The 11,302-nt window shown below is 37.6% G+C and overlaps 1 protein-coding gene across 1 annotated transcript in view; it reads right to left on the reverse strand.

Moving 5' to 3' along the window:
• The window catches only part of LOC140943169 (uncharacterized), a 12,590-nt gene extending 8,279 nt beyond the window's left edge, over positions 1–4,311 (reverse strand). Inside the window, exons 1-3 of the mRNA XM_073392230.1 lie at positions 4,231–4,311; positions 4,049–4,101; positions 640–829 (exon numbers count right to left, since the gene is read on the reverse strand). Coding sequence (XP_073248331.1) covers positions 640–801 — 162 coding nt within the window. The 5' untranslated portion in view covers positions 802–829; positions 4,049–4,101; positions 4,231–4,311. The remainder of the gene's footprint in view (positions 1–639; positions 830–4,048; positions 4,102–4,230) is intronic.
• Between the last annotated feature and the right edge of the window lie 6,991 nt (positions 4,312–11,302).

The raw sequence follows: 11,302 nt of genomic DNA on the forward strand, positions 1-11,302 counted from the left end.
TCGATACAATGTTTCATTAGATATCTAGGCAACTTGAAGACGGTTTTAGAAACACCTGACTGTGCCTCGTTTTTCCAAGCCAGGTCGGAAAGCTGTTTTGTGTTTGTCGTGTTTACTTTCAATAATTTTGACAATAGACCTATTTGGCTAACTTAATGTTGTGCCCTATTCAAACCCTTTGGGAAAAACCGTTTGGTTTCAGGAATTTCCGTATCATTTAAATGTGAATGTCACATTATAATGCAAATACAGTACAGAAAGAATTTTAACCCCGGGAGATTTGAATTGGGTACAACATTGAGTTAGCTGAATAGGTCTATGATACAATGGAACTATCAGTTTTACAAAGCAAAATTCAGTGGTTCTAATCTGCCTTCAGGCAGGAAACGTTTCTGGGCCTATCGAGAAAGGGGGCCCTGGAAACTATACAAAAATCCCCCGAATGTAGGTGAATAGTGATCACCAAGGCGTGGAGCGCCGAGGTACATGTACTTGAACATACTGAGCCTAAATTGCCGATAAGTACCCCAAAATACAAGAACCTATTTTGCCAGATCTCAAATAAAGTCTATTATTATTATTATTATTATTATTATTATTATTTGCGGGCGTGTACTGTATCACATACATTTTACTCACCCATCGTTCATACCCGGCGCTGTCCTTACTGTTTACGCACGTCGTTTTCTCTACTTCTTTAAACGCAATACTTGGTAACAACAGTCCTATGATGATGCCTATGGCTATTAATACAATGCCAATGACAAGCAAAGCGATGCCAACCACCTTTTTATTACACATATTATGAACTGGCCCAACTGCAGTACTTCTGAAACCAAAGTAAAAATATACCAGTGTTGCACTAAACAGACAATACCCATACAAATATTTAGAATAATTTAAAATTATTGAATGAATGAGGGTGAGTAGGATGTGAAGAATTATGCAGATCGAGGAGGATGTTATCTATCGAGGCTGAACATCCTCCGAGATCTGCATCATTTTTCACATCGTACAAAAGCAGAATTCAATACTTGTTTTATTATTCATTCAAAATATTTCTACGTTCTTAACATGCCCACCTCTTCGTAGACTTTTTTCAAAAGTTAAGCCTATTTCTCGGCACAGTTTAGGATGTAAACAGGTGTTTTACCGTGCAGATACTATTCAAAAAATAGATAACATTCATCGAGCAATATGTTTTGCGTAATCTTGCATTTCTTCCATTCAGTCTAAGTCAGAAGTTCAGCTACAGGTTGTATTTCGGGACCGGGGTCAGGAATGGAATTGATTGGCAAATTTCGATAAGGCTGTCCGCCTGTCCCAACCAAGGAAAACTGGTAGACTAATCAGTTGGACCGAATTAATTCCCGGCGTTCAATTTTGGACCAAACATTGCGTGCATTTTGCGCTGGATATTGAACAGCAAAAATGGATTAGATATTGTTTCAAATTTGCTTGGGGCAAATAAAATGCAGATTTATGCAAACATGGGATGATATGTGTGACAGAAGAGGTCAATACTGTACTTACTGCACCGTCATTTAAACCATGTAGTGTTAATTAGGTTGCTAATGTGGTATTTACAGTCTTTTTACAGTCCAGCTAGAAAATTGCATTCACGTCTAGATTTAAGGGCGACTCAGAATGGTATTGACTTTGTATTTGTTTTCAAATTACACTCTTAAAATATATTTACGGTGACAACCGCATAATTTCTTTACACGGAAGTCTCTGCACATTGAAACATTAAACGTGCGTTAGTACCGATTCTAATTGCGTTAAGCGACATTTCATGCAAAACAGTTCACTGAAGCTCATTCACTATTCAGTTTACTAAAAAAAGGTACGTTAAACGCTTCCTTTTGATGTTCTTATTATATATTTTTGAGATCCGCATGCTATTAACGAAAAGCCAGTATAAGTGGCTTTAGGCTATAAAAACGCGCTTGCAATTGTCAACCGCCACAAAACACACGTTTACACGTCAACGCCACAAACATGCGTTTACGAATTCTGCCAACATGCATGTGAGCGATCATATTTTTGTACCAAATCGGCGAATAGAATTCTTCAGAGTTCAAAAACGAACTCGTGCGGACTACTGAAGACTCCGGCGGTCTCCACACTTGTGTTCATGCGAACCAACTGAATTAAAAGTGGAATTGTTTGTTACTTTCATTTTATAACACCTATTTCACCTGCCAAAGAAGGATATTTGAAACTCATTATTTTCGAATTTAAATTGTGGACTCGGGGAAAATAAATTTGAACGGACCACTAAGAAGTGGCATTACTATAACATGACTGCTACTTCTAGAACTAGTAGGAATACTGAAACCACTTTTGCACATTGACTAATATCAGAGAAAGAAGATGATTTCATCAAGCGCAATGTTTCTCGTTGTCATAGCGATTGCCATTAAAATCAATTAAATTTAACTTCTCGCCGAATCGGACTAAAAAAACTATTTGGTAAAGTTGCTGTTAAAATATCTGAGGATTATCTCAGAAAATTTCTGAAGTAAAATACAGTCCTATTATCAGTGCTTCTTTAGGCTTATATTAGCTTACTTTTATGCCAGATGTGTCTGAAAAAAAGCACATCTGCCCAATTCATTGTTAAGGAGACATTCTGTTTTTTTTTTGGTGGCAGAAATGAGGTTGATTTGAGAAGAAAATAATTAGGGTAGAAAAGGTATACACATAAACCAGTTATTTAAATTAGTCGGCAAATGGGATCAGAGGGACCTTGTTTCGGTGATGGACTTATTTTTCCCTTCAAATTTCCATTATCAACAATCCCCAAATCCAAAATTGTAAAATTTTCTATTATTTTAAACATCTTCCTCCCCCAATTTTTATTCCCTGATTGAAGGAAAGCTTGGCTAGATTTGAAAAAAAAGGGCAGAAATAAAAGTTAAACAAGGCTGAATCGACCAGAATCTTCACTTAAGCATAAAGCATGAGATTTGTAACTTTTGGTAATTTCTAAGCTGTTAACATACCAACTACGTCTAAATCTTTCTCTTATTACTAATACCATTTTCATCAACCGAAAAGGGGTGTATTAAAAAAATACTATATAAGAGTTGTCTTATTCCGTTGCGGAAGTTGCTGACAACTTATCGAAATAAATTGTATAAAATCTACTTGTATTATAATACAGTGAATCTGATCACACAGTAAATTCGTTCTTACCTTCCCGGCAGAGAGTTCGTAGGCGTTCCTCTGTCCTGTTTAGGCTGTCCGTTAAACTAAATTAAAATTTCTGTCACTCGTCTGGTGTGTCCACTGTTACCCTGGTTTTTGAAGCAAACATTAAGATGTTTGTTTTACGCTATGTTCTTTAAAAAGAGGGCTTCCGCTATTAGTAGTGAGCATTCAAATCTTAAATCATTTCTGTCCTTGAACTTATCAGTGTCCGTTATTTCATTAAAATTTCGCAGATTTTTTGAAATGAAAAAAAAAAAAAAAAAATTTGTTGGAAACCAGAAACCGCTGAATGCCTAGGTCGATAGCTACAGTGAGTGGTTTCAAGCTTCTCTTTGAATGAAAATCATATTTGAAAAAAAAATATTGTTTCTTTCATTCGTAGGTTTCTGTGACAGCGATAAAAAGAAAAATTGCTTGAATTTGGCAGCCTTTCTTTAAAACCCGCCACTTTTAATTAGAGACTGACGTTTACAAGTTAAAGAGTGGTTTCAGTAAGGAAACGAATTACGCCTTCTGAATGCAACGTGGAAATTGCTTAGCTCGTCAAAACACTTAGCTGAGAAAGCGCGAAAGCCACATAATAAATCAAAGCTTTTTTCTTTTTGAAATGAATTTCTTTATCGATTTAAAGGTAGAAAAAGTCGTTTCGCTCCACAGGAAATTATATTTACATTAGATATGGCCTCTTTCTCCGTCTTACTCAATATTGCAATACTTTATACACTCTGTTGCAGAACGATTTACAAACAAAAAAATGGAGTGGAAATAAACTTTGGAAGGTATGAGTAACAGCTACGATTTGGCACAACGAATTTTACAAAACTTGACTGACCGTGAAATCCTCCCGCTTTCACCCTGTGCAGCCTGAGAGCTTGAAAATAATCGCTGTGAAACAAAAAAGGTAAGCCAGAAATTAATACATTTAGCATTAATTATACTTAACGGACGAAATTCCATTTTTCCCAAACGCTAGCTAGCGAGCATCTTTCTAGTAAAGCATCGAAATTCGGTTACCTTTAGTGGGTACTAAAAGTGCTTTACCGGTTTAGTTCGAATGGCGTCCATGATCGTAAGATGATTTAATATTGCGAAACTACAGTGAGTCCCTTATTTATTCACCTGCTCGTTTGACAGATAAATTAAAAACAACTGATGAGCACTCGTCCGTGTTCCAACAATAGTCTTTTTACATGGCTCACGCTTAGCCTTACCCAGTTCAGCTGGCTCTTCAAGAAGAATTTAAATGCAAGCTATTTTTCTTAAAACGATCTATATCCTATTGTCTCGCTGTCAGATGAACACCTTTTACGGAAACTTTTTTAAAACCAGGGCTATTCAGTTACCGCTGGAGGTATCGTTTTAACATAAATTACCACTTTCTATTTCTTGTTTCAAGGTGGAGCAGAGGAAATGGGACTGAATGGATCAAACAACAGAGTCAAATTTGGCTAAAATAATAAGTCGACACTGATATGTTGATGTGTTATTGTTTATAAAACATATGCCGTTTACTGCAATTCAAGCAAGACGTGGTTCATTATTTGATAAATATTCGTGAATAGTTCCTTTCTATTTCGAGAGCATTTTCACTGTAAAGAATTATAGCCAACAGACCAAGAGATCAGAATCTTTTCACTGAAACCAAAAGCATTATGGCATTATCTTTCCAATTTTTTCATTTATTGCGCAGCAAAACCGCAACAACGAAGTCTGACTTAGGCCGCAGTTGAACGGAAGCTCAGAAGCGGTCTCCCTGAATCCGCTTGTAAGGTTTTGCCTTCTTTAAAGAACATAAATGGCATTTTAGTCCGCTGAGTTGTAAGCCTCGACGCTGCTAAGAGTAAACAATGTTTAGATGCGAGCGTTAGCAAAATTCAAAATGTTTTAGAACACTGCTTTCAAACACTGTTTAAACTCTGTTTTACTAACTGATCCATGTCTCAGCAAGGTCACGTACCGACAACTCACCAAGAATCACCGAGACGCAAGTTTTTGGCATTTAGGTCATTACCACGACACGAGCTGAGGCGGTTTAAATTTGTATACACAGCACAAACTCTTGTGTTTTGGGTTGTTCACACAAGAATTATATTTATTCGTTTACAAATCTTTCCACTATGACGACCGTTTACATGTACGAAAGTCGGAAAAAATGCACGTTATAACTTGAAGATTGTTAACTTTATTGGACTCGACCTCGGTATATGGGGCGAGTTGTCCCACTCAAGAAGTCGCTATCAATTTTGTTTTCAAATGATCACAAAAGTCAACAATCTCCTGAACTCATTTAGCTGATTATCCCGTGTGCAAAACCGCTGTATTTAATGTAAAAATAAAAATATATGCTAAGAGGGTGTCTGAAATATAACAAAACCACCCAACATTTGTTTGGAATGAATTATTGAACGCAAAACAAACGTAAGTTAAAACCGCTTTCTCATAATATAAAAGTGGTTTTAGTGTATTTCCACTTTTGAATAATAAACAGTGCCGTAGCCAGACCAAACGGCCAACCGAGCCAGGCGGGAGTTGCTAGGGGGGTTCGGGGGCATGCCCCCCCCCCCCGAGAAATTTTGTAGTCTCTCGGAAATGCGATTTGCAGCGTTTTCTGGGCCTTTCGGTAACTTTTTTTCGAGTTAATTTAAGTGGAATTTAAAAAGCAATAATCAGAAACAAGCTACATAATCTGGGTGACCGTTAACCTCGCCAATGGTTTTGATCAGTATTTGTTCAAAAAAAATTTGGGTTAACGTACGTAGCCCCTTGAGATCGATGATATGGTAATTTTTTCATAGTATATTGACTGAATTGCTGAATTCTTTGTAATATCATGATGCGTTAAAAATATCCGATGATCGCTTATGTAAAATAAAAATGATCGGCGAAATTCGTCAAAATTTTACCGAGGCGAGTGCCTCGGTTGGCCTCATACTAGCTACGGCGCTGATAAAGTTTGAGATTCAAAACTCACGATTGCTTGACTTTTTTCCCTAACTGTTTGCCCCTTCACATTCTCAAATTTAATCTTAGAAGCAGAATGTTTGTTTTGTATCGAAGCAGCCCGCTTGTCACCATTTATTTGACGAATGTTGAAAATGAACTTGGATTCAGTGGTCTCTCGTTTCGTGCGAGTGAGTTCACAAGTATTTTAAACAAACCGTGTGATGCAAATTTACAAAAGCTTTTAAGCAAATGTACATTAAAAAAACAAACAAACCATTATTTGAACGAAAACACCCACTCTTTTAAAAAATTGAAAGAAGGAAGAACCTAAATGAAGAATGCAATCTAAAAAGTGTTCTTTCCGGTTATTTTGCAGCATTTGCCATCTAGAGCAAATTAAGACCACGTATTCTTTTCGTGTTTTTCCTCACTTCTGCATATTACTGAATTTCGCCATTTTCTATTGCAAAATTAATATACATGCATCCTTTGTTTATTTAAATAAGCAAAGGTCTTCCTGCCTTTATAACATGATAACATTTGTTTCTTTACCAGGCCGCTTAAGAATAAGTAAATTAATAACTTGTTTTAAGTTATTCTTCTACTTAAAGCCGAAAAAACCGGTTGCTCTGGTAGGCTAGAACTAAATATATATTTTTTAATTTTTGTAATATACACAGCTGAAAGGTGGTTTCAACAAATTTTTAGGTTCATGTCCACTCTATGTAAAAAAATTATGTTACGAGATGATTGTTGAGCATTGCACGTCTGCTTTTAATCGCAAGAGGAACTGCAACGTATATTTTTATCACTCTTCCTCGGCTACAGCTGACCAGTCTTTGAAATTTCCGACTCAGTTTTGCGATCGTTTAGCATGCAGTGAAACTGCTTACAACAGCGAGACCTGGCTAGCATATCTTTTAATTTACTAGACGTAAAGGACTTTCCTAGGATGAATTTCTTGGCGAATATTCCCGAATAATTTCGGCCGCCCTTTTTCTAGAAAGCAAGAAAAAGCCTTGGGAAACATTGCAAATCTATGACGTCAGAGAATCAAATGTTGAATTTGAGTATTTGACATTTTTGAATGGAAGAGAATGGGCTAAAAAATACGAGAAAACTCTTAGGTCTTTGTTACTGTCTCCTGCTTGTTACAAACAGCTAGTGTGTTGTGCTCTTCTGGCGAGCTAGCTTAGCCGTCATGCCTCGAAAGTGTGAGTACCAACCGCAGCTTGTGATGGTTTCAAGCGACGTAGTAGAAACTTGCTGCTTGAAAACAGATGAGCAAAAACTCTGGAAGTTATCTATAAAGGTCATTTCCTGACAATCTTAGAATATCAAAGATCATTTATTTTTCACAACAAACTGACTGAGTGATTCTCAATTGCCTGATAAAAAGCTATCAACCAAGCGCAGCAATATGCGAATTTTCGTTCTTGATAAGTTTTGAGAAAACTTGGCTTACACTAATTTGTGTTCATTTTGTAACCTTTTTATCGTCAACCAGTACAACCAGGACAGTTTTGTGCCAAACTGCAAAAGCTTTGACAAGAGATTCAGTTATTCAACATATTGAAAGGCTGTGAGTCAGATGAACTCCCATCATGTTGAGCAAATCATCTGTCGATATTAGAAACAATTCAAGCTCTTAAACAGGTTGCAACATGTCATACGTCGTTAAAGATCAAATAAAAATTACTTTGCAAGTCGATAAGTCTGCTCTGTGGAAGTCATAGGTAACGAGTGTTTTCCAACCTCCCCCCCTCCCCCCCCCCCCCATTCCCCTTTGAGCCATGACTGCCCAATTCATGTTGTAACCGGCTAATCAGTCGAAATGGCGCCTAAAATTAATAATCAAAATATATTTTTTGGATTCGCGTTTTTCTTTTGATTCTATCATTAATGATTTCTGCCTTGATATAGTTTTACTTCAGAAGTTGTAATTACTTCAATATATGCTTTAATATCGACATCATTTTTAATATATTGCAATTAGCACAAGGATGCGCCTGTTAAAATGTGACAGGGGTAACGACAGCAATTCATATTCGTACCAAAGCTGGCGTAATAAACGCAAAATATATTAGACCTTATAAGAAAAGGAAGTGAAAGCCGAGTTTTGCCCTAGGTTATTAAGATTTGCATCCAAAATCCTTGTTAAGGGTTCGACATATAATTTAGGAAGTATAACTTTTAGTTGGTCACAATACACGAAGTGGTTATATCTTGGACATTAAGCTGCCTGCGGAGAGACTCGAGGAACAGGTGAAATGCAGCTTTTTTTTTTCAACATTCAGCAGAAAATTCGCTTCATTTTGCGAATAGTACCTTAGGATGAAATACAGCAAGATTTTGCCATTGAATTAAATATATACAGAAAAAAAAAGGGTTTTCAACTAGAGGATATTTACAAGTCAGCATTCTTAATGTCTTTGAATTGAATAGAAAATTAAAACAGAATTGAGCTTAGAAAGATGAAAATTTGAAGGTTTGTTTATTACATACTAGTAAAATATAAATTGTCATGTAAGTTCCGACAATTTTCATAAGTTGCTCACAAACTAAACCCAAAAGGCGTTACATGAAAATCTAAAATCTTCTTGTCGGAATGATTCTAAAAAATTCTGCCGTGTTTGATTTTGAATCTTACCTTAGACTAAGAATCCCAGTGACTAGTGAATTTCCTCCTCCTCTCTGATAAGAGTTCGTGCTCGTCGTCAAGGAACTAATCGCTCATTTTGCAACATTAAAACTGCGTCTGTGTACTAAGCCTTGTTGTGGTGTTTGTGTCACCTTGCCGACCAACAACAATAACCTCTCATCTTCAGTTTTTTCCTCTAATCAAAATTAACACCAATTATTCGGCGGGTTTTTCGGTTCGTCGGTGTGAAATCGTGCCTGATTTTCTATGGCGTTCCTTTTTTCACGAAATCCGTTTATCCTAACTATTCATAAAGGATTCCAGTTTCCCTGGGAAGACACGATCTATGACATATGAAATTGAGACTTTCTTTACATAACAAATACTCATTTCTACCCGTCGTAGGTAGAGAATTAAAACTGGAAAGTCAGCTGCTGTTATGTAGTTAAAGTACTATAGTAACTCAAACTTGATTGGTTGCTGTCATGGCAGAGCTGTGCACATCTGCTCCTAAATTAAAAATAGGGGAGGTACTCCTGATGTCAAGTAATGGGGATGATCGGATTGGGGTAGCATGCGAGCAAGCTCTCCATTTGGGGGATATCGTGAAAAGTGGACGCACGAGAGGCACGCGAGAGGAGACCCCTCGGCCCTCGCAGCTTCGCCGCTCCCTCGCGCGTTCTCGCGCGTTTCGCTTCGCTCGCCCAAATAGAAGAGTTTGATCGTAGGCTACAATGGGGACAAAAATCAGCCGCAAAACAAGTTTGGTTGTACTTTGTCCGCAGAACTCCAAGGCCGGGATACGCAGGCACCTCCACAGATTGTTTTGAAAACCCCAAAAATTCCGTACTTAAACTAAACCACCCAAAATATACTTGCTAAATTTTTCTGCCCCCCAAAAACCTGGAATCCAAAATTTGAATCCCCCAAAAATCCTTCGATCATCCCAGTCACTTAAAATCCGGAGTACCCCTCGCGGCGTCGATCATCAGTTCATTCAAGTAAACTATTATTCCCCTGAGTTAAGCTGTTGAGCGCCCGGGGCTGGGGGGGGGGGGGGGGGGGGGCGGAAGGTGGAGAACTCGACCAATATTTGGGTATAGGTGAACCGCTTAGGGTTTGAAACCCTGATCCTGTTTAGGACTACAAAATCCTAAATAGTATAATCTGTTTAGGACACGACTATCTCTTTTACTACCCTATTTAGCCGGGACAAAGGACAAAATGCAAACCAAAGCAAATTCACGTTATAGTCATCGCTTTTGTATCCTTGGAGTACGAACAAAATTCATCTAGCAAATCAAATCAATCGTGCAGGCAAACGGCCCCGTTGACAGACTGACACGAAATTATACACCCTATTTAGGAAATCAACATCAACAACAACGAGCTTTATTTGCATGACCATACAAATACATAAAGTATTGCAAAAGCTATTTTAAGAACCAAAATATATCATAGGGCAATGACGTTCCTTCGGTAATAGTTTGTCACGAAGATCAAAGAAAGCCCCCCGCCGAAATATATCGTATGAATTGTATATTGATAAAGTAATTAGAAGAGTTCATCAATTCATTGATCAAAACGTTTACAGGTAACTGGGTAATATTTGGAATCAGAATATTGACTTAATTGTAAAAATTATTCCTAATCATAAAGTACGTAGGACGGCGAAAAAGAAAGTGAACTTTGGCTTTTATTAGATTGGATCCACAAAAAGGGCAATGCCTATTATCTTTCCAAGTTTGATTGTATCTGCTTATTTCTATCATTAGTTTGTGACTGCTTATTCGTAGTTTTACTAAAGCCCTTCTTCCAGACATATGTTCCTGTTTCATTGAACACAGAGAAGACAGAGAGGTCAAAAACCATACCCTGTCCAGCGGCCCATCCCAGTATAAGCCATATAAGGGAGACCCCCCCACCCCTCGCCCCACTCCTTGGGGTTGAACGGCAGTAATCTCACCCATGGGAGCTTGTCAACAATTAAACACGGTTACAATTTATTTGTTTAAAAATATTGTCTTAGTTGTGACTAACACATCGCCAAAATGTTTCCATATTTGCGTTGTATTTTACCCACTTACAGTTCTTTAGTTACTTCAGTCTATTTTACAAACAAATAGTAAATATTTTGACACATTGTCAGCGATTGTCATTGTTATTTTACTATTTGATTCTGGGCAAGTGAACTCCTCACGTTTTACGCACTTAACGTTTCATTAACTACAGAGTAGATGGCTTGCTAATACTCACCAGTACGAGACCCCGATCCTGCTTTTTTCAAAGCCAGGGGACTGTGTTTGAATTTGATTTAACCGGAACGACATTTCAGAGCCAATGTTGAAACCAGCCCCCTCCCCAAGGTTACACTAATTTACTTCACTTCTCTCTCTCCTCTCCCATCTCTGACATCTTAAGGGCTACGCTCCCTGAGCCCCTCGAGGTTCTGCGATACATGTATTTATAGTTATAAGCATATTGAGCAGACGACTTGCTAGG

The sequence above is a fragment of the Porites lutea genome, chromosome 7 (assembly GCF_958299795.1).
Source record: "Porites lutea chromosome 7, jaPorLute2.1, whole genome shotgun sequence".
NCBI lineage: Eukaryota > Metazoa > Cnidaria > Anthozoa > Scleractinia > Poritidae > Porites > Porites lutea.